The 24,177-nt window shown below is 42.3% G+C and overlaps 1 protein-coding gene across 5 annotated transcripts in view; it reads right to left on the bottom strand.

Moving 5' to 3' along the window:
• LOC120903432 (dynein intermediate chain 2, ciliary) overlaps nucleotides 1-19,292 on the bottom strand; it is a 28,725-nt gene extending 9,433 nt beyond the window's left edge. Inside the window, exons 1-6 of one of the 5 annotated variants that reach the window (XM_040312862.1) lie at nucleotides 13,924-14,084; nucleotides 13,732-13,858; nucleotides 3,926-4,253; nucleotides 2,607-2,720; nucleotides 1,373-1,515; nucleotides 865-1,303 (exon numbers count right to left, since the gene is read on the bottom strand). In XM_040312862.1, the coding sequence (XP_040168796.1) occupies nucleotides 865-1,303; nucleotides 1,373-1,515; nucleotides 2,607-2,720; nucleotides 3,926-4,238 (1,009 nt within the window). In that variant the 5' untranslated portion in view covers nucleotides 4,239-4,253; nucleotides 13,732-13,858; nucleotides 13,924-14,084. Of the gene's footprint in view, nucleotides 1-864; nucleotides 1,304-1,372; nucleotides 1,516-2,606; nucleotides 2,721-3,925; nucleotides 4,254-4,365; nucleotides 4,498-13,731; nucleotides 14,085-18,195 lie in introns of those variants that run through there. The other 4 variants (XM_040312860.1, XM_040312861.1, XM_040312859.1 and 1 more) reach the window with 4 other exon arrangements.
• Between the last annotated feature and the right edge of the window lie 4,885 nt (nucleotides 19,293-24,177).

Below are 24,177 nucleotides of genomic sequence, written 5' to 3'. Positions count from 1 at the left end.
TCCAATCGGAAGCCTTGCCATGGCTCATCCATTTCCCCGCCATTGCCAACCAGCCGCGTGCAAGTAGCTGGCAACGTCAATGCAGCAGGCCATATCTCTCAATTAATATCCGTTGCCCAACATTTCTTCATTGATTACGGCCCGTCATCGTCCGTGTGTCGTAGTCGTCGTCGTCGTCGTCATTGTCGTCTTCCTCATTGTTGCGCGGCAGTAGCAGTTAGCGTCTTTTCACCTTTCGGTCTCAGCTGGAACCAAAACCGAGTGAAGGCAACCATCCTGACCTATACCATCCGGGTGGTGTTATATCTTTCGTGTTATGTTTGTGTCGTTCTTGTGTGTCAGTCAAACTCCCCCCCCCCCCCTTCCGATTCCTTCTTCTACCGCAGGCTCTGGCGTTTACTGGCGGAACATCAAAACTTCCGCAGCACGTAATGAAGCCATAAATAACGGAACAAACCGAACGACGGCATGCATACCAATCGCACCCGGATACCCGGTTCAGTGCGGTCTGAACACTGGGACAGTGGCACCACCGGCTGGGAGCAACTTTCTTCCACGCACGGGCTCTCTGCCTCTGCAGTACGGCGCGCTTGTCACGTTCTGGTCTGCGGTGCGTCGTTTGTGTCTTGCGTCCGGGTACGGCCCCGTAGCACGCTCACCCCAATCACTTCCGAGGGGTCGCAATGAAGTTTGACGGACGGGACATTTCAATCAATTTCAATTTCATGTCGTCAATTTGTGACAATCCCATCGCTTTTGTCCCTCTGTTCCCGTGTTTTTTTGCCTCCCCCCGTAGGGAGTTGGCACATTTTCCATTTTCCGTTAAAGCAAACACTCTCAATCGAAAAATCGTTCCGTACTCACGTGTCCCAAAGCAGACGGCAAACAGATCGTAGTACAGCGTGTTGAAGCAAAGATCGGTAACGCACATCTTCTTCGTCCGCTCGTAGGAAAACTTCCACAGCGGCAGCAGTGTGCCCTCCTCCTCGCGGAACTCGTCGGACGGATCCTCCCAGTAGCGATAGTCCTGGGCGATCTCGTCGTAAATGTTCTGGTTCACCATCCGCTCGATGATCTGGCACGCCTGCAGGTAGCGCTTGTTAAACTCTTCCGCCTGTTTGGCCTTCTCGTCCTTGCGGCTCTTCTCGTCGCGCCGCTGCAGGCCGGGCTTTTTCTCCTTCTCGCGTTCCTTCTCGCGCTGCTGCTGCGCGTAATCCTCGATGTACGAATCGTAGATCACCCACTGGAGCACGCTGGCACCGTACGATGATCTTGGCGGTGGTATCGTTTGAGTGTCGACGGACTGGGCAGAGGATCGAAGGTGGTTGAGTGGTTCAAGAGTAGTTCAAACGGTTAAGGCACAATGACTTACCCGTGACGGGTTCGCTATCGTCAAGGCGGCACGTTCACAAAAGTTGAACTGATTCGTGAGCTTTTTCTTTGGAGCTTCCTCTTCCGGCGGAGGCTGTACTTCTTCCTCCTGCTCTTGACCTTCGCCTTCACCTTCCGCTTCATCTACGAGTGAAATAAATACGCAAAATTAAAAGATGATCGAGGATTTTGTTTCATTTTCCTCGTTCCACTGCAGCCATTATGTCTTGCTTAGAGCGAAAAAAGACGTAAGTTAATGGATACATTCAATACACACATCATTTAACTGATTGGGAATTATTGAGCTACTACTTACAGAAAACGAGGATCTAGGTAATATGTACAGTCTAAAAAAATTAATTTAATTTAAATAAATATTTTAACGTTATTGCATGTGGAGTGTATTGAGTATAATAAATGAATTATAGGGCCACAAAACGTATTGAATCATCTATAGTTTCAAATAGTAATCAAATAGTATTGACAGGTATAAATAAGTTTTTTTCTTGTTGCTCTCTCTCTGGCATTATTGGCATTATTTTAATCTAATACGAATAAGACGAGAAAAACCTAAAAAGGTTCAGGTAGTAACCAATGGGAATCCCACAATATTGAAAATGGAACGATTTTAATAAAACTATGATAAATAACAATCAAAAAGTTTTAATAAAAGTTTGAAAAATGCCTCAATATTATAGAAAAATATATTTTTTTACATTTAGATCCTAAATCGCTTTCTTAAATAGTTCAATGATTATATAAAAAAAATTCAACACATTCCATTTAAATCATCAGCTTTTATGTTATTTAATATTTTAGAATATAAACTACACTGATGGAAAACGAAACTAGGGTATGATAATCGTACAGAATATTACACTACTCTAATTATTATGTAAAAATGTTAAGCTAGATATAAAAACGGCAATACTAGATAAATTAACTACATATTAAATGATGTAATTTACTAAATATTAATTACAAAAAGTTAAGTAATAGAAATTACATCTAAGTACCGTACATCTACCAAAGCGGCTAGCGAAACACGCACAACAGCAACAACAACAGGCAGTCAACGAACAAGAACAAAGAGACGAATAAAACAGCTGAGAAGAATATCACAGCAAACAACGGTAGCGGACAAAAAGGTTCAAATCGATGCTGCACGGATTTAGGATTTGCTTGGTTTTGCAATTGGTTTAGGGGTTTGTTTTGCCTAATGCTTTGCGCTTTACCTTCATCCCGTTCACCCTCTTCGCCGTCACCAGTTTCCGGTGTGTCGGGCTTTTTCGTGTCCTCCTGGTCTTCGGCGAGAGTTTCCTTCGGTTTGTCCAGCGTGACATTCAACTCTTCGCAGTGTCGGGAACGAAAAGCCGCACGGATGACGGTGACGAGTTTTTGTTCGTTTTTTTTTTCGTTTTTGATTTGTTTGTTTGTTTTCATTTTCGAGTGTTTCGCATTATTGTAGATATGAGTTTTTTTAAACGTTCATCATGCATTTTGAAGTGTGAATATTGTGGCGGTGGTTGTGTTTCGGTGAAGGGAGGAAAAAAAATGGAAAGAACAGGCCGGCGCAGAACGTCGGTGAGGGTTGTGGAAAAAATGGAATTAATACAAGAGTGGTATACAGGTGGGAAAAAACGGTCTAATACGGTATTGCGAGCGTCAGGGAACGACCGAAGAAAGTCTTTGCGTGTCTTCAATGCTGTTAACTTACTCTGTACAGGGAGGATTATTGTTTAAAGGGAAAATCCCCACAACTGAAATCTATCATGATGGGCTAATACCAATTAATGCTAAAATATTACACAGGCACAAGACTTTCTCTATCGTTCGGGGTTTACATTACATACTAGACTGAGAGGATACCATCTGTTAGTATCTTTAGGTGACAAGTATGAAAACTATCCGAGCAGTACTGCTCGTACACTTTGCTAGTTGTCTCTATTAATGTACATGCTAAGAGAAAGACACAAGACCAGGAGCTTTTAAGAAAACTGAGTATAATAGACAGGATTAATGTAAAGACAACAAAAACTTACAAAAATAGTTGATATTGAACTAAATCAAGAAACAAAAGTACTTAAACATGCCATTATTAAAAATATATTTAAAGTCTTTCCATGCACCAGCGACAAGAGTGAAAGTATGAGAGAGAAAAAGGTGAACAGAGGAGCAGTTGCTTCATGGTGCAGTGCGCTCGTGGATAGGTAAAGTAAAAGATCCACAGCCTTGAAATGGGTTATTTTCGGTATCAATTTGCTTAAATTTCAGTCTTGTTAAGCACGTTAGGTAGAAAACCACGCACGGATAGCATACATCCAGGCGCGGCGCGCACACCAACACACCACGCAGAGAGGGTTACTTTTAACACGGGATAAATGAACGGAAAGACCCGCCACGGGCGGAAACAGAACGCGAAATAAACGGAACGAACAGCTCGAATGTCTTTTCTCTGCAGCTGTGTGTCTCGGTGTGTGTGAGTGTGTATGTGTTTACATGCTCGCTGAAAAAAAAGGAAGAAGGAAAAATAACCAAATTTTATCCGCTTTACCGTCGGTGCCCTTGCGCGAGATCTGCTCCTTCGCCTCGTCCGTGTCCTTGTGGATGGAGGTGCCCTCGAACTCGAGCAGCGTGATCGTGTTCTCGGGCGGTGGCACCGGCAGGAACGCACCCTCCCGGAAGTCGTACACGACCAGGTTGCGCGGCAGGTGGCGGTTCTCGGTCGACAGCAGCTTCGGGATCTCCTCGCCCAGCTCCGCCTCGGTCAGGTCGAGCTGATCGTCCGGCTTGAGCAGCTGCTTCGACTTCATCCACGTGTCGAACTCATCGTTGTCGACCGGTTCTCCCTTGCCGATCTTCTGCATCGAGGAGATTCGATTCTACAGCCGGAAAAATTGGGGAAATGGATGAAAGAATAGGATACACAGAGCGCATTAGTACGGTGAACTGAACATGCGAAAGCTGCTGCTGCTGCTGCTGGACGAAGATTACATCGCTACCATCACTGTCGTAGCTGGCCAAAGAGGCTGGCGATGCCATGCTGGTATGTTTTTTTTTTAACTTTTCACTACAACCCTCCCAAGACCCTTTCTCTCTTTATATCGCTAGATTTTCCTGGCCCAACACACAGTACAAAAAGCACAGATTGCCTCTCGGACGGACACAACCAGTGCTAACTATCCATCCCAAGCGACAGCCCTGGCTAGACTAACTGCCAGCCCGCCGAAGGTACATTCAATTTACCACCTTGCGGCGCGGTTTCTCGCCGGTTTTTGGAGAATGCGACGAATGCGACAACTTTTTCCCCCCACTTCCGAAACCCTAGCTATGCCTAACTTTTTAACCCTTCGGGGAGGAAAAGAGGAGCGTCTGGCAGGCTTGTCGTCAAATCCTTTTTTTGCTGCTGCTTGTTTGTTTGTTACCTCTGCCCGTGTGCAGTTGTTATTTCGCTTGTCGCACCGGTCCACTTGTTCGTGTCATGTTTAGCAACTCACACACACACACACGCCAGCTGGCGTGTCAAGTTTCCATTGCCACTGCATATTAAAAATATATAATTCGTTCGTTCCCCCACCAACCGCCCATCGAACCCCAATTCACCCAGTTCGTTAGTACAGAGTTAAGGTGTTTACTTTGCCTCTGTGTGTTGTAGCCAAGCTGAGCCGATGGAGGAAATGTTGGATTGGTAAAGATTAAGGTAGCACAAGTTTTGGGCTTTCCACGATGATACAAAAAACTGCGTTACAGGGTTTTCCAGGGATTCATCATAGTTGTGTATCCTTGAATCTTTCCTACTGGAAGTGAACTTCATATGGTGGAAATTGGACTCTATGGCACCCTTTTTGGACAGGCTCCTTCGTAATTCCTATTGGATTTGTCCAGCAAGGGTGCTATAGAGTTCAATTCCCATTACATTAAGTTCATTTCACGGTAGAAAGAGTTCATTAAGTGTACCACGGCTATGAGAACTCGTGAAAACCCCTGTATAACGCGAGCGGCCACGCTTTCCCGTAACCCTTCCCACGAAAGCACCTCCTTTGTCAGCTGCATCCTAATCTAGTTGATCCAATCTTTCACGAACGAACAAACTTCTCAGACAATGAATGAACCAGAAAATGGTTGGAAGGGTTTGTTTTTTTTTTGTTTTATTCTTCATTCCACAGTTTTCCTTCGCTTCCGTAAAAATAGTACCAAACAAACTAACAAAAAAAGCAACAGAAAAGGTTTTGCATAATGCGAACCATGCGGGGTCCTTGGTTCCTCCAAGAACTTCCCTCTGCGATTCTGACGGCTCTGTACGTCCTCAGCTGGGGACGGATTTGTTCAGAACTCCCCCCCAACGTTGACGGACGGGAGGGTTGAAAGAGTTTGCGACCGATTTTCCTCCCACCAAACCAAAGCAAAGCGAAAGAAAAGCCCATGCCCACGGGCACTACGGGCACATTCACTGATGACAACAGATAAATCATCATATAATGGATTTCGCTTTATATTTGAAAAGTTTTCCAAAACCTTATTTTTCCTTCCATTGTCTATTCCTCCATTCGCCGCTCAACTACCACACTCGTTCCCTACCCCCTGAACCGAGAAGAAAAAGGTACCATATTATTGTTTTATTCATATTGTACTGCCACACCGTATTGTTTTTACTCGGGCTTATTTTTCTTCTTTCTTTTCGTGCCAGGTTTATGTTTTTTTTCCTCTCTGGGAAGCTCACTATATAATCCGATTGCAAGCCAGCGCTTTGCGCGCGGAATGGGCCGTTGGTTGTCTGTTTGCATATTGTTTGTATCGGGCCATTATGTCTTTTTTTTTCCTTCCCATTGCGGGTATGCTTAAAGGATGAAGGTTGCATCGCACACGGTCGCTAGGCGGTAACGGGAAGGTATCAGATCCAGACACAGCATTAATCTTATTGCATTAGATATTTGTGATGGAAGAAGAGGAATGAAAACAAGCATTATCATAAATTACATCTCACTCACTCTTTCTTTCGCAAACCACCGTGCAAAGCAAAAAGGAGAAGTTTTACGTGAAAATGGGGTAATTAAACTGAAGATCGAAACATTAAGATTTGTGCTGAAAAGTCCATTGCATAAGATAAAACAAAGCATGAGATCTTTGGCACACATTATCTGTTAAATTTATGGATTTATTTAACTGCTCGAAAGGCTAATCGTGCACGAGACTGAAGGCCTTAATGTTTGTTTAAAAGTGTTGTTTTATTATTCAAGAATATTTATTTTTCATAAACACGAACTACACTATGTTTTTCTTGTACGAAAAATACCAAAAAATACACTGAAAAGTTGTTTGTTCAGCGGTCGGATAGTGACTATCGTGACTAAAACTACTACATTTCACTGCAAATTTCAATTTTTTTGTTTAACAAATATACTACACATAAAACAACCCAAGGACTTTCAAACATTGCTATGAAAACTTTGGAGAGTGACCTTCACTTAGGCCTGTTATCCTTAGAATCCCAGTATCCGGGCGAGATTTAATCGCTATCGGATAAAAAGACCAGCAAATCAAGGTTTCGTAGATTTTTTGTTATTCGGAATGAACGGTTTATTGTTCATCCTTTCACTTAATTTGTGTTAAATAATTTTAAAGCAATTAAAATTCACTGAATTTGAAATAGATTAAAGTAATTCGATACGCAAATAAGAGATTATTCTGGTTGAAATGTATTAAATTGATTAACAACATACTAGCTCACCCGATTCGCAACAGTTCAATGGCCAAACATAAACAAGTGATCAAACTGGTCAATATCGATAAAAGAAAACAGGTCCTATGCGTTATCATGCTCAAGTTACAAATTATCACTCAGTTTATAATATGAGCTTGTAGGCAAATACAGGGTTTTACACTTAAGTTTAGAGAAGCTGCATACGTTTTTGTAATTCAGTCTTGGCAAGCAATGTATATTTTATTTATACTAATTGGACTAGGTCCGGTCTCGTGGTACAGTCGTCAACTCGTTCGACTTCACAACATGTCTGTCATGGGTTAAAGCCCTGAAAATACGTAGGACTGACTATCCTGCTATGGTAATCAACAAGTCTCTGAAATCCAAGCCCACTGGAGGTACAGACAGGCCTTGGCTGATAACGGTTGTTGTGTCAAAGAAGAAGAAGAAGAAGAATTGGACACTTGATTAGGTTGATAGATTGTTAATAAATGTCAACTGATTCAGTCACAGCTGCCAAAGCATCTACCTGTTGAAATCTGCTACACCTTATCAAGAATCCATTGTGTGTATCTCAAAATATATGTAGCTTGTTAAAACTAAGTTGTATCAAAGAAGTATGCAGCTACTACTATACAGGGTTTTCCAAGTCATTTTCGAATGTGCATGTAATTATTCACCAGATCAAAGATGTTTTTCAACAGCTGTTTAATGGTGTATTTGCTTTCATATGAAATTTCAGTTTTAACACATGATTTTCAACACAAACTGTCAAACTCAATCCAGCTTGAGACGTGTTGAAAATCATGCTGAAGAAATTAATAATTATTATGATGGTAACCCTGTATGCATTACAGTGATTTCCACGACAGTTTCGAATGTAAACATTGTTATTCACCGCATGCAAAATGTTGTTCCACATCGATCTGACATTTAATTTCCATCACAATAATGTTTAATTTCTACAGCATGATTTTCATCACGACTCAAGCTGGATTGAGCTTGACAGTTCTTCGTTATGTGTTGAAAATCATGTGTTGAAACTGAAACTTTATTTTGAACCAAATAAACCATTTGACAGCTGTTGAAAAACATCTTGGATGCGGTGAATAACAATGTTTACATTCGAAACTGACTTGGAAAACCCTGTATGGAACTTTTATATCAAAGCAAATACACTATTAGACAGCTGTTGAAAAAAAGCTTGGATGCAGTGAATAATTATGTGCACATTCGAAAATGACTTCGAAGCCCCTGAAATGTAATTAGAATAAAAAAGGATCATTTACCGAGTACTCAAATATTCAGCATTTTCATATAAATTATGTGTAGATTATTTATTCAATATAAAGTGTTTAAATAACTTTTCCCAGAATCTGCTTTATATTTTTGTGATATTAAGGCTTGTGGAAGGAATTCAAATAACATATGCTCATGCGTAGATACAACTAATTACAAAACTAGAGTTCCATGTTTGATGATCACCCAGCATATTCTACACATACCTCAACATATGTGGCAAACTCATTACAATATAATACCGAAACGATGCGGTCCATAAAACAGAACAGAATTGGCAATTATTCTTGATTGAAATACTCATTGCAAGAAAGTGATATCGCACTGCACACGTTTTCTATAAAACAAAACACGCAATACCGTACACATAGAGCAATAAAACTACTACAGTACGTGGGTGCCAAACTTTCATACAGTCGAAAAGAGAGATGGAGAGCACCTAGAGGAGCAATGAAGTGGAGAAGCTCACTCTGCACTAAATAAAGGCTCCAAGTTTAATCGACCACGTCACAGCATCCCCACGAGCGTGATAAGCTCCACACGGAGCCCCAACCTGATCCACATTCGCACTGCTCGCTATTAACTTCACTCGATAGGCTCACAAAACACGTGCTGCATAAGGTGTATTACTGGTGGAGGTAGTTTTCCCCAACACACCCAATGCACAAATGTGAACTTTGCTAGCAATAAGCCTCATAACATCACGGGCCTTTCCCTCCCTGTCCAGCGCAGTGTGTTGATCGTGTTCGTTACTTACGCAGCATTACTTTTACTACTATTTCCATTGGATCCACCTCTCTCTCTCTCGTTTAACACGCCACATTTACTCCGCACCATTAGAAGTGTGCACAAAAATAGCGTCCACAAAATTCCAACATCACTGCCCTGGTGGCTTTCCAAGCTTGCTAGCCAACAGCAAAATATTGAAGCAGAAGAAAAAACGAACTAACCAAAATAAAACCTAGCAGCAGCAGGAAAAAGTTTTCGCCAACGCCAACAGCATGGGGACAATGTTGTGTGTAGCCACACGACAACGGGAGGCACACAAAGCGAGAGAGGGAGAGATAGATGGGGGCCTGCCTGGCCACGATGGGGAAGTGTACCGGTTTCGAGTAGCGGCACGGCACTACTACTAAAGCCTCATAAAACCGACCAATGATGTCATTACTAACCATAACTTCATTTGCTGCCGACATTTTCGTGCGCATAAAACTAAGCACAATAAACGACACGGCTCTGGTGCTTTCCCGGCCTCCCTCGGTCGGTCGGTCCAGTGCGGTGTCGGTTAGTGTTTTCCACTTTCGGACCTTGCGGACGCACACGGACGAGGACACGCCCGAACGGACACAGCGATGGTGCTATAGATATATTGTTTCTGCATTCCACAAAGTTCTCAACGCAGCAGACTCTTCTGCCTGCACTAGGATGAAGGAAGGAGTTTCGTTTAAAAAAGAAAAAGGACGAGGAATTTTCTCATTTGCTTCGTTATTACTTGGAGCAAACACACACACACACAAGTTTACTTTCAGCAACCTTCACAGCAATTTCTCCATCCATCCATCCATCCCAACGGTCGATCAATCGTCACGCGTTTGCTTTGAAGCAGGCACGGCCGCATACATACTTTCACCAGCAAACGCCATACCAGCTTTATGCCTTTTTAATGCCGTTGCAATGCGGTTCGATGTGGAACCGAGTGCCAACAATAAATTCTGCAACAAGTGTGCTCATTCTTTTTTTTTTTCTTTTTTTTCAAGCGGAAAAACTGAAGAAAAAACAGCACAAAAAGCTCAACTGTATGGTAGAGCAGTGAAGCCAACGCAGAGGAGGCACGTGCTTTAATTTCCTCGGTTTGTGGCACGGTGGGAAAAGTAGGACATACCAAAAAAGAAAAGCAAGGAATCAAAAACGAACGAAAGGTACAATTTTGCTAAAGGAGAAACATCCTGGCCTCACCGTTGCCCTGTTTAAGAAGTGACATAAAGAAATGCTGAAGACAAAAGAATGTAATCATAATTAACCTTCCCTTTTTCCTGGTAAAACTGCTGCTAATATTGCCCTCTTCCCAAAAACAACCTCTTTAAAGGTTGTTGGTGGTGGTGTGTGTGTGTGTGTGTGTGTTTTCGACGATTATAACTTATCACCACGCACCACGACGGTTTAAGGTTGAAGAGAAAAATCAATACTATCACCGAAAACCGTACCACACACCTCCTGTCCCGTTGACTTTTTCCACTCTTTATTATCCTACTTCCTCTTTTCGCTTAACGATGTTAAACTTATGTTTTAACAGGAAACACAGACACACACACACTAACAACGTGCAAGTGAGCGGAAGGCGAAATTTGCGCTCAGTTTTTAACATCGCAAAATATTTGCCCTAACTTTTAGATGCACTAGACAGATCCGCTGCCTGAACTATTCCTTCTGAACTATAAACTCACCCAGAGTAAGGATAAGAGAAGAGTGGATGGATAGAAAGTTGTGCATAACAAAAAAAAAGAAAATTGGTAAAACTCTCATACTACCACATAACTCATCTCAAGCGTTTTACTCGCTCCCGACCTGCGTTGATCTTAAGGACGTTGTGTCCCTCTCCTCTTTCTCGGGGATATGCTTGATGCTCACTATCAGCAAGGAGGATAATAATTTTTCGCACAATTCGTCTTTCAAAGTGTGTGCAAGCGAAAGGCAAGCAAAGAAAGTGCAATCGCACGGACGGAAGCAGTAAAGTTTTTAAATTAAAAGTGACATGCATGCCTTAAGGGTATGATGGACTGATGCCGGGGTCCGGTTGCTGTCACCTGGTGGTGTTAGAGTTTTTGCCGGAGAGTGTTTTTGGAGAATGTTTGTCACATTTTCAATGGCCTAACTTTGCTTTTGTTTGTGAGGATATAACTATAATTACTCAAAAAACGGGTCAAATGACGAGCAGCATTTCATACAGCATATGATTCTTCATTTCAGTGTGTTTCACGATATATTTATCATTAATTCATTAATTATTGGATAGACAAATGTTTGATAAAACAGAGCCCATAACAATTTGATTTGATTTTATAGAGACATTGCGGTTCAATGTTAAATCAAGGGCTTATATTGAACTAACGCGAACTCGTAACACGATCTTATTCCTTCATCAACACGATTGCGTAATGAAAAAACATGTCATTTTGCTTTGAAAATGATACACCCCAAAAACTTCACAGAAAAGGTTTAACTCTGTTGACAGATTAATGACTAATTATGTCAAACATTTCAGACATTTTCATCGTGGTCTATCAACCAAATAGCCTGTTATTTTTAACGTGAATTGCTCTGTTAAAGACTTGTCATGGACTTTAATTCCTAACTAAGTAATTCGACACTGTGGTTTCATAGGAGATTGAGCCAATTGGGCTCATTCGCCTCTTTTCATAGGAGATGTATCGGGTTCTACAACCGACAATGCAGCAAGTTTCTTAATCTTGAATTCTCCGATGTAGGCAAAACCAATACAAGGTTTTCCAAGTCAGTTTCGAATGAAAACATTTTTATTCACCACGTGCGAAATCTTATTCCACATCAATCTGGCATTTCATTTCCATCACAATATTTTTTAATTCCTTCAGCATGATTTTCAATACTTCACCTGCTAATGGGTGATGAGATCCGGCTTCAAATCCCGGCTTCAAAAAACAATGGCAGTAGCCGGTTGAAGTGTTGAAAATCATGCTGAAGAAATTAAAAACTGTATTAGGGGTTTCCGAGTTGATTTCCAATGTTTACAACATTTCTTTGGATGCGAGATGTTTTTCAACAGCAGTCAAATGTTCTATTTGCATCACAGTAGTGTTTCAATACATCCACATGATTTTCAACACGTATCAAGCAAGATTAAGTTTGACAGTTCTTTGTAGAGTGTTGAAAATCTTGTGTAAGAACAGAACTGACTTGGATAAACTGGTATGGTGGAGATGACATGTCCGATCGATATGGAATAACAATTTGCACCCGATGAATAACAGTATTTACATTCGAAACTGACTTGGAAAACCCAATAAAACAATCTCGTAGAGATATTGAGAAGCTTTCCAAAATCGTGCTTCAATGACACTGATGAAATTTTATTCATTTTGATTTGCTATATTTGCTAATAAAATCAAGATTAATTAAGAATTCTTTTAATTAGAATAAACGTGCTATTTTAATCGCTGCAAGTCACTCATCAATTTTCAGTAAGAATTGGATACAAAATAAAAGTAAACCTATAAAACATTCAACTTGCAAGTTTAATCCTAAACTAATATTATAATAATTTGGCATCCAAAGTTGATGTTGGAAAAGGATTACAGATTGTGAATTAATTGTTAACTACTCCAAAACTCTAAACTCTCGATTATTCCATTCGATCTTGATAACATTCTATGTCGGTACTTTTTAGTTAGACTAAGTATGCATATTAAGTTCATACAAATGTGAACTGTTGGAAATTTGAGTACAAAGTACACGAAATTGAAAATAACGTGGAATGCAAATTATATTTAAATAAGACTGAAACAAAAATCATAAAATTTCACATTCCTTAGAAGATGGAATGTTTCGTTTGTATAACTGTTATCAGTTGTTGTCATTAGATATACATAAAAAAATACTGTGTCTCTCAAACCTAGAAAGATTCGTTTCGTACATTTTACAATAATTTTCTCGGATATAAATGAAATTTGTCAAGAATATGGTAGCACCACTTATAAATTACTTTATTACTTGCTGTGTGATATGTTTCTTACAATATTGAAAATAATTGCAATTTGGCAAAAAAGTCCTTTCACTCAATAGAGACCATATTTGCGCAGAGTAAAGAATAACCTCGTTTAAACAATCACAAATTGAAATTAATGAAACAACTGCCCAATCGATTGCTCCATAAACAGAGCAAAAGCATTTCTCTCACACTGTTTTAACCATACAAATCAATATTGTGACAAGCACATATTTTTAAAATTCCTCACTTGTCTCTACCTCATTTCTGTCAAAGCAGTGCTTCAAGCGCACATTAATTAATAACACAATAATGCTCCGAACACACACACGCCCAGTGGCGAGAAGAAAGAGAAACACTTCAATATGCAGGGAAGTTAATTGCAAAAATATGTTAATTAATCAACATCGCAAACGCAAAGCAAACAGAAACTCAACCGCACGGGGACACGTTTTCCTATATGCTTCTCGTACTGTAGCCAACAGAGGGCGAAACTTAAACGCCGTGCTCAACAGTTAACTTACGACATTAAATTAAAATTCTATTTTCCATCTACTTGCTGGAGCATACACATACACACACACAAAAAACGCCACTTGCATCTTACAAGTTGATTTACCTTTTCTCTTGTTGAAAGCCACAAAAAAACCGCCCAGTACACACAACCACACCTTACTGCCGGTGGAGCTTGCCTTCTTTTTTTACCACCTTTTCTTTCGGTCGTTCTGTAAACTACTTCTGTAAATCTGGCAGAAGAGTAAGCACAGGATCAAGAAGCAAAACAAAAAAACAGCACAAGTTTCCAACGAACCAACGAAAGTTACTGTTAAATGTTACGATACAAAACTATCCACACAGCACGTCCACGGGGTGCAAAGGGGGTTCGTCACCGGCAGTGGCGGCACCACAACTAAAAACAGAGCCCCCGGCAAACGGGAAAACTTTTCCAAAAAAGCCGATCGTTTCACCGCAGATAGCAGTCGCGAACTGGTAAAAAATATGAAAACTAATCTACGATCATGTCCCTCGGAGCGTTATGGCTACCGCCGGTCCCCTCAGGCCGACCCACCCACAGGGGGGGGGAGGTATTCACGGAGGTGGAAGCATTAAATCGGGTGTACCTTGTTGCACAGCTCACCACCGTTGGAAGGCGAGGCCGAGTTTAAACGTGGGGTTGAAGACGAATTGTGAGTGAATTTTTCGGCAAAATCGCTTCTACTCGCTCACCCCAACACACACACACAAGGGCAAACGTGTACAAAAAGGAGGAATGGATTGTTCCACCCACTCAGCACCCTACCGCGCTCTTCGCTCTTTTGGAAGGAAACAAAACTTTTGTTTACAATTTGCCAAACAACCGACCGGAATGGGACAGGATTATCCTTCGAATGGATGGCGAAGGACAGTGGTGGGGTAAAAGCTTTCATTTTCCGTCAACCTTGATGCTTTTGCAGGCGCACAAAACCATATTGAGTTTCCAAAAATAAGCACAACAAGAGGAACAGGAGAAAAAAAGCAGGCATCCTCGCTCGCTGGCACGAAAGGGCGAAACAGCCCAATGGCTGGCCTGGCAGCATTATCATGTCCCGTCGTGTTTATGTAGCTGGATGAGTTATTTTCCCTCAACACACACACGAAAGCACACGACTGATCCATCGTGCTGCGATTTATAAATCAACCTCGGCGAAGCGTTTTCGTGATTGGCTTTTTGTGGCCACTTGATAAGAGTTTCGCTCAAAATTCGGGTAAGGGTGGAATAAAACTGCTAAATTGATTATCCCGTGCGGAGAGGAGCGGCAAGGGATTGGATTTTAAATCGTAACTGCTCGCTTCCATCGCAATAAACCGTTGGAAAGTTTTGGCAACACGCGAGCTCAAACGGTTTCCCGGGCTAGCGATAGAGAGAGAGAGAAAGAGTGAGAGAATGTACAAGGAACTATAGCTTTTAATAATTGCTTAAATTACGCTATCATAAATTTAGAGTTTGAATATGACAAAATCGATGCTAGACAAGGGCACATGCGAATATTTCACACATTTTAATTGAAGTAATGTTTTTTTTACTTTAATCTTTTATAATATAAATTAGTTTTTGTTAAATAAATAATCATTAAAAATGAAACAGCTAATAAAATGAAAAAAAAGATAAATTTAGAAAAAATATATTTATAAAACTTTTACCCTATTTGGTCTATACTTATGTTCATGAGCTTATATTGATTTATTGTTTGATTATTAGTTTTATATCATACACATTAAACTAATAATTAGAGGTTTTAATATGTTTTATAGTTGTATTGCCATGTCTTAAAAACAAACATGTGTAGCAAATGAAGCTAAACCGGAATTTGCTTTTTTCCAGATGTAAAAGGCTTGAGTACTTTAATGCTATAAACTAACAAAGTTAAATGTTGCAGCTCCAAATTCGAAATAAACCGCTAACGAACCTTATTTCCCAGAAATCGGTATGATGCAAAATTTCCCGTGTTTTTTTATTAGTTATTTTTGTAAATTGTTGGGATTTGTCGCACAAATTATTGATCCAATGGTTCAAACAGTTTTGAGAAACGCTTAATAAATCGGACAAGAATACAAAAATAAATGGAAAATATTAAATAAAAAAACGCTGAAAACATCCAAAAAATCATGGACCTGTGAATCTTATTATAGCGTGTATAACTACCTACTTTTAGGTGAATAATGACTAACTTCATATAAAGGGGTTTCAAAAGATACGAATTAAAAAGATATTCTGGCCCTTTGTGCATCTCACTAGTTCGTTAAAATGGAGGTCCAAATTCTACTTCAAATTCCTCAACAAATTTGCAACAAATTTCTAAATGAACAAATTTGTTTTAGAATATTATAGAATTAATAGTAAAAAATCTTCTTCTTCTTCTTTGGCTCAACAACCGATGTCGGTCAAGGCCTGCCTGTACCCACTTGTGGGCTTAGGCTTTCAGTGACTAATTGATTCCCCTCCATAGCAGGATAGTCAGTCCTACGTATGGCGGCGCGGTCTATTTGGGGATTGAACCCATGACGGGCATGTTGTTAAGTCGTACGAGTTGACGACTGTACTACGAGACCGGCTAATACTTAATACTTTCTTTAAAAAGTAATAAATAATTCATGAGGGGACGTTAAACATGCCAAAATACCGCCCGAGAGCGTAAGTCAAAAGTATATTACTAAACAATTTCCCACATACTAACATCACAATATTTTTTGCATAAAAATAGTTTATATACTTAAAAAAACACACTAATATAGGTTTAAAGACATAAAAAACTAACAAATAACAAATGAAGCATCATATGGCATACTTTTAACGCTTTACTTTCTAAACCCAATTTAGCTTTAGATAGCTGACAAAGAAAGGCGTGCCAACTGCAAAGATGTTCTCTCAATGAAAATTTGGTGCATTCCAAGCTCTACAGGCTGCTTCTCTCCCGGCTGCACAACCCACATGCCATCAACGAGCCAAATATTTTCATTGGCATTGGCGCATTTGGCGCAAGATTAGCATTGCTATTAGCATGTTTATTCATTATGAACTTGTGTAGTGTAGACCTCGCTGCACTGCAAAAAGGAATCTACTTGCATCGGAAGAATTAAGGTAGAAAGATGCCGCAAAAACGTGGTACTGGTGCACACGTGGCAGCGCAAACCAACCGCTGTGGAGAGAAGAAATCCGCTTCCGGACATTTTTTCAAAGCTTTTTCCACTGCAAGGCATGTGACCTCGATCCACTTAATCCAGAGCATTGGACGTATTTTGGTCGTACAAAATCGAGCAGAAAAAATAGATCGGAAGAATCACACGGGGTTTGAATGCTTTTAGGTCTTAGATACTTGAGCTTGAGGAGCTTGAGGTTTTGAATACTTCAAGCATTGAGAGGAGCTTGGAAATCATGGAATATAGACAAATGTGTAAAACTGCTTCAAAAAGGGATTAAACGGAAAAGTCTAATTCCGTTTAAACTTTCTAAATATCTTCCCTAAAAGGCGTTCATTTAAATCTGGCCTTATTATTCCAATCTATAGCAATGATCGTAAGCATATTTCAATACAAAGTAAAGGAATTTGAATCGTATTGCTCCAAACTGCCATTTCCTCTAATTACCCACTTACGACCGAGACCTGCACGAACGATGTGCAATATTCATTTTCTCGTTTACCAATCCCAAAACTCTTCCCCATCCCCACACACAAGCGACAATCATACGTTTTGTGTGGAAAAACTTTTCCACAACTTGAACAGCAGCCACCACCTCCGGGCACGTCCCGTGTGGTGCTTATCACCATTCCACCAGATACGAAACAGCCAGCAGCCAGTAGTCTCAGTAAAGTAAAGTTTCATCAGCCCTTTTCGCCGAGGTAAGTCATACCATCCCGAGCTCAGAGAGAGTCTCCTGACTGTTTCCAGCGCTGCCAGCGCAATTCAGGCGGAAACCAAACTTTCTTGGGCAACAAAAAAAAAGAAAGGAAAGTCCTCCCCGTTCTGCCAAAGGACATGTAGACAGATAATAGTAGAAACTTGGAGACACATCCAATAAAAAAAGAACGCCACGCTCCATTACATAACGACTCAAAAACTGTTGTCCCATTCATGGGGCATCGCCAAACGAGTCGTGCCTTTTTTTTATAAAACAAAAAAAAACGAAAAGCGCGAAACCAAAGTTCAACGACGTCGATTACGACGGGGGACAGAGGAAAAATGTAAAATGAAAAACAGGCCCAAAAAATGGGTGCCCTTCCAGGTTGTCACTGGCGCAGAAGACTAATCAATACGGGTGTAATGTCTCGGAATCATGCAACGGATATGCTGGGCAGGGGAGGAGACATGCGGGAGCATTGCGGTGCAGCAAAAGCAAAGCCCATAAATCAACCCGCTCTTTATCGGTGTGGAACTCTATCGCTCTTCCCATTGCACCTTGCAACCAGCTTCACCGAAAGCTTTTTGGCCAGGTTACGCTAAAAATGTACAAAATACGATGTGTTTAGGTTGTGTATCGCAAAAAGGAACTATTCTACCATCAAACTACGGCAGCTACACCAAACTGTCAAAACAAAGTATGCACCGTGTTACGTCTCTTGAGCGGCATCCTGGCTCTGTTGTTGGTGGTGGTGTGTTGGGGTAGACTTCCTTCCTTCAGTGTTCAGCGGCGTGCTGTCGCTGGGCTAATTAATCAACCCGTCAACTGGACCACCTCCTTCGTCCTGCTGATCCGAGCTTCGATCCGTTTGCCGCCAGTCGTGACGTCTAACCTCACAACGAACTCACAGGGAGTCTTCTTTTTTTATCGGGCGTAATCCTACCCGTGACAGTCCAAAATATTAACAGCACTACTCGCCTACTCGCGGTTCCGGTTACACAATCGATGGGCGCGACGGAAAGCCCAAAAAGGGGACGAGGGTGACGATCGAAATGGATGAAATTTATAACGGCACACTCCCGGCGGCGGCGGCGGCGGCGGTACGGATCACGATTAGCCTGTTTTTTTTTAGCGTCGAGTAGAGACGAAAAGACGAAAAAAATAACAAACGCAACTTTTTGTTTTTTATCCGCTTTTCACAAATTAACGATAAACGCGCCTGGTCGAACCGAAAACGAAGAAAAAAGCGGGGTGAACGCGCGCGCAACCGCTTTCGATACACTCGATTGCCTACCTACCAGGCGCCTTAAAATAGAGGCCCTCCAAACAGCACTCACACTACGCCGCGCGGATCGCAGCAATCTGGGGGGCAGGACGGAGGGGTTAAAATTTGCCTAAATTCAATCCTGTTTTTTTTTTGTTTTCGTTAAACGTTAAATGCCCCCGAAGGATAAATTTAGATAACCGGATTTCGATTGATTTTTACACTCCGTCACCTTCGCCGCTTGCACCACGCTTGCTTTAATTATTTTCGACGCTTTAGTTCGGATTTCGAGCCCCGCGAGCAAAAAACTTCTCAAGTGCTGAAAACTCCTTGGCCTGAAGAAACTTCTGCTTGCCCTTTTGCTTTTCGTCTCGCGGAGGTCTCACTCTAACGCGCACACACACACACAAACACACGCGAGCGCCCGGATTGAAGGATAACGCTCGATTGCTGTTTATTGCAGGTAAATAGCGACCCGCAGTTTCGTAGGGTTACCAACACTGCCGACGGCGGAAAAAAGGCCCGCCGTTCGATGCGTAACCATGGCAGTTTCGATTGCAATTCGATGGCTACTTCGAGCTGTGTTTCTGTGTGTGCAAAGAGGCCATCACTGGGCGAAAACGAAATCAGGACATGTTTGCTGCGAGTTCAGTTGTTCAGTTGTCAATTGCAGTTCGGATTTTGTACAGAATTTCTATTTCGAACGGTAAAATTAAAAGTTGTATAAAATGGTCGCTTTATTTAAAACGGCACTTGCACACATTATGTGGTATAATACTTAGGTATAAAGAATGTACAAAATATGGTGTCAAAATATCATCATCGTTCGTTTGTATAGTCAAAAATTTCAGATTCTTCCCTTCTCGTTTAAGGCACTTCTGCTTCTCGCGTTCGCGTTGCTGTCGATGTTTGCGCTTTCTAATGTAGAAATTAATCAGACAATGTGCTTGCACGGTGATGCCGAGCACAGGACAACACTGGTTATCCTGCATCCTCCTGCAATCAAAGCACCGGGGTATGTTCTACCCAACCCATTAAGGATTACAATTGCGGGGCAGCGACGCTGCATCCAGAGCCAGTAGTAACAAGGCTGCAGTAGTGGCGCTCCGTTGCTCTATCACGTTTAATTAGGCTAATGGCCTCCGGGGAGAAGGGACGACAGGTACGTACGGTAAGTCTGCTAACGCACACACACACATTGTGACAGATCGACATTTTTTCGCGTGTGTGCGCCTATCTATCTTATTTGTTGGGCACAATTCAATCCTGTCCCAAAATCTTGCCTCACACTCTATGCGATAAATTAATTTAGCCTTTCTTTTGTCTCGTGTTCTCACTAGAATAAATAAGCAGTCTCTGAGAAGTGCCGGTTGGTGGCGTGTGGTGGGTTTCCCCTATTCGTTTCCTAGTAGCGGGCAGAAGGCACCAAAATTGACCGAAATCCAATAGGAGAAGAAGCTACCCGAGTCTGATCATATTCCAACAGTAATCGAAGAAGTCCTACTCCTAGCTACCATCTAATCACTATCCTCCCTCTCCTTTTGTGTAGGACTTGCGGACTTGGTGCCCTGCTTGGTTCTATCTGTGGCCCTTTCGCCTTTCCCGGGAGGAACCATTGTGGTCGCCAATCAAACGGAATCGAACGGGATGTAATGCAGGCGCCTAATGAGCAGTAAGGGCAGCTCCGGCAGACACACGCTCACTACGAACAGGACCGGGCTGAAGACGAGCAGCAAGCCGGCCCAGATTGCGACCATCCAGGCCGTGTTGGCACCTAGCAGCGACAGTGTCATTATTGTCTCGCTCTCTATCGGCGGAGCCTTTTCGAGCCTTTGATTCTGAGCTTGTGTGGCCGGGTGCGGTGTGTAAATAATGTAGCAGAAGGTGAGACGTACGTTGGAAAGGTTAACAATAATATCGCGACACTTTCAAGCTAGCTCTATGCCGCCGGGATTGAAGCGAAGAAAACTGGGACAGGATATGAAGTAGAATGTTAATCACTCTCCCCTTGTAGAACTAGGAACGCCACCTAGAGGCAGAAATTGGAAGAGAAAACAGAAGAACAAAATGAATAGTTAGGAAAGTACTTGAAAAGGATAGCACTTCACAGCTCGACTAAGAAACGGGAGTTGTCCTTTTAGAGGTTAAATAATTGGTAATTAATTCATCTACACGTTTTATCGCACTTGGCATGCTAATTTGCTAATTGACTACTTCAAACCCCTAAGTAGTTATCTGGGAACGGGAATAGCTACATGTATTCTGAAACATGTTTAAAGCAATTCAGGTTTAATTTGATAAAAACCGCATCTGTAAGAAGATTCTTGTATAGAAGACACTTTATATCCTCACTAAACTAGCAGAATAAGGTGATTAATTTCGATGCTTCAAAAATCCAGGAACTGTATCTTGACTAGTGAGGGGAATAATGAAGTTTTCGTCGGAATCAATTCCGGCTAGCTCCGAAGTTTCCTTGTATCGATACCAGAATCATGTCCCTCTATCTCTAATCTCTATTTTCTGGAATTGAGGTCCAGAATCAGTTTTCGGAATCGGATCCGGAATTGCTTCCGGAATCGGAATCGGCTCCGGAATAGGTTTCGCAATCGGAATCAGCTCCGGAATTGGTTCCGGAATCGAAATCGGCTCCGGAATCAAAAACGGTTAGAATCAGCTTCGAAATCGGAGTCGGTTTCGGCATTCTTAGAAGAATAGACGTTGGGATGCAATGATGCTACGTATTGATAGCCGCAAAGAATCAATATTTATAAACGATCCATGCTCATGGACATTCTCGGACTGTTTTCGCTTCTGAAACTTCTTATTTCAATTCAAGAACCAATTCTCATTACCCGAGGAAATTGCTTTTCCCAGGTCGATTCTGATTCCGGAGCCGATTCTGATTTCGGAGTCTGGCCGATTCTGGCGCATACACCGGAGTCACATCCAGAATCGGCTCCAGAATCGGAATCGATTCTAGCATCGGAATAGGCTCCGGGATTGATTCCGAACACGGAATCCGAATCAGGGGTAGGTCCGGTTTCGAGCTCCCACCACTAATCTCGACCCGTCTTCTCATTGAAGCGTTGCCAAATTTCCACCACTCGACGCAGCAAAATAGACCCTTCATCCCGGGCCACATCGCACCGAGAATCGATACGACGAGAGGATTCGTCATCTTAAGATCCTCACCCCGGCACTAATGACCCACTTCTGCGGTACAGCTCAACCAAAGTGATAAGGATCTGGCACACCTTCTGGCTGACGTTCGTTAAAATGTCATCTCTTCGCCGAAAGGAAAAGGCAAATTCCCTTCAAGCGTGAATGCGCGTTCTATCATTTCTAGTCTCTTGCCTGTTATTCGCCTGAATGCCTAACATCCTCACACCAACACACCACTAACCCCAAAAGAATAGAACTTGGTAGTCATGCGACACCAGGGGCGGAAGGTCGGCCCCAACAGACGATGGGAATGGACATGAAAAATGGAAAAGTCATCAATTCGCCCGTCGCCCGGCCGGTTCTAGATTTTGTACGTGCTGCTGTCAGCCGCAGTCGACCGTCCTGTGTGTCTCTCACTGGGACACTTATCCTCCCGTAAAACCTACGCTCCCGGGAGTTCAGGTGGCGGCAGGGAGCACACCATTATCCACACGGAACATCTTCGTTTAAGAAGCCCGGAGGAAGAACAGTGGCGTTTTGACGGATTTAATGTTCGCTGTTTTCCCTGCCCAAAATAGGCAGCACTGGCGGACGACACGATACAGCAGTTGCTTTCACTGTCCAAAGAAGGGCCACACATAAGAGCCTCAGTGCGCTCACTCTCCGGAACGGTACACCCAACAGAGCGCCATCGTCCGGCCGTGCAATGTGTTTGTTCGCATTTGATTAATCATCTCAAAGAGCTTGCCACGGTCATTCCGCGCGGATTCCAATCGTTACGACAGCGTCGGCATTGCTCACCCTGACCCGCGCGTCGCTTATGCCAACAGCTCGGTGCCTGGATGCTGGAGAGGGGACTACCGCCACACCACGCTGTATTGCGTATCGTTGGTCCGCTGCATAGCGCAGCAAAAACCGCACACACAAAAAACAACAATTCACCCCATAGGCTTATGCGCGCCATCCCGCACGCACACACGCATTGAAGACCCCCTCCCTCTTGCCGCGCTCATTATGCGACCTTCAACAAATCGTCGATTACGGCGGCGAACGGCTACAAAACTCCCCGTTGCCGGTGGCTTGCTTGAGAAACTTGACCAACTTTTGAGAGAACACGCAATTAATGCTTTTTATTATTGCAGGCTAGTTCGGTTGAACCCTTACACAAACATGTTTGAAGAAACAGATTAACCTTTTTACAATTAAATGTTGAGTCTAAGAGTGTGCTCCGGAAGCATCGTAGCCACCCAGCCGACCGAACTATTCATGGGTAATTCTTTTGCGTGCTTTATTCTGCCACGATCTTGATCTTGGTCAAGCGCTCTCAGCCAGAACACCTTCGAAGAATGTCTAGCCTCTCAATCAGTGGCATGGTTGGTTGGTTGGTTGGTTCGTTAAGTTAGCTATGCTAGACTAGACTTGTTCTACAGTCATTGAACCGGAACACTGATCAAGGAAGGTGAGCACCGGAGCGCAAGAACTATTAAGCCGCCCGATCCCGCATCACGCAAACCGAAACCTTGAAGTCGAAATTCCCCTTTCAGCAGCAGCTTGTTTCGGTTAACGAGATCTGCGCGGGATTGGTTTGAATCAAATGACATCATTACGCTTCATTCGGTGGGGTGGAATTTCCGCATGTTCTTACAGTTGTCTTAAGCGAAAACATTGAAGGAAACTTCAGGATGATTCACTCAAAAAAAACGAAAGTATCCTACAAGCTATCCATCTACCTCTTTGTGCCGTGGTTAGGGTTTTGTTGCGAATGTATCCGCATAGTAAATTGCGATGATAATAGGCATCAAACGTTCCAAAAACGTCACGGACCGGGTGGCACCCGGATGGGTAAACCTGTTCGTGTGTATCGATATCGAATTTGGAGTAAAAACGTAAAATATCCGAAAGCGTTCAACTAACACACACAGCTAGAGATTCAGCAGCAGCAGCACTACCAGCAGACAGTGTGTTGGCGAAATTCATTCGCACATATTTTACAAAACACCTTTCTATTTTGCTGCAGCCGTTCGGACGACTTCGAAAGTTCGAAGGTATTAATATATGGTAAACAGTCGTTTCAAGGGGTTCGATCCAAACTTTTCGACCGTTTCAGCCGGATTTCAGCCGGATTGGCACCATTCCAGTGCTGGCGTTTGATTCGATGACTTTTGGGTGACATATTATTCGATTCGCTCAAATGGGAAAACTTCTACTGAAAGGAATGCGTATTGCAGAAAGAAGTTAGAGCGCCTCACACACATCTGTTA

This window comes from Anopheles arabiensis, chromosome 3 (assembly GCF_016920715.1).
Source record: "Anopheles arabiensis isolate DONGOLA chromosome 3, AaraD3, whole genome shotgun sequence".
In the NCBI taxonomy this organism is placed as follows: Eukaryota; Metazoa; Arthropoda; class Insecta; order Diptera; family Culicidae; genus Anopheles; species Anopheles arabiensis.
This window is presented reverse-complemented; position numbering and strand designations above follow the sequence as displayed.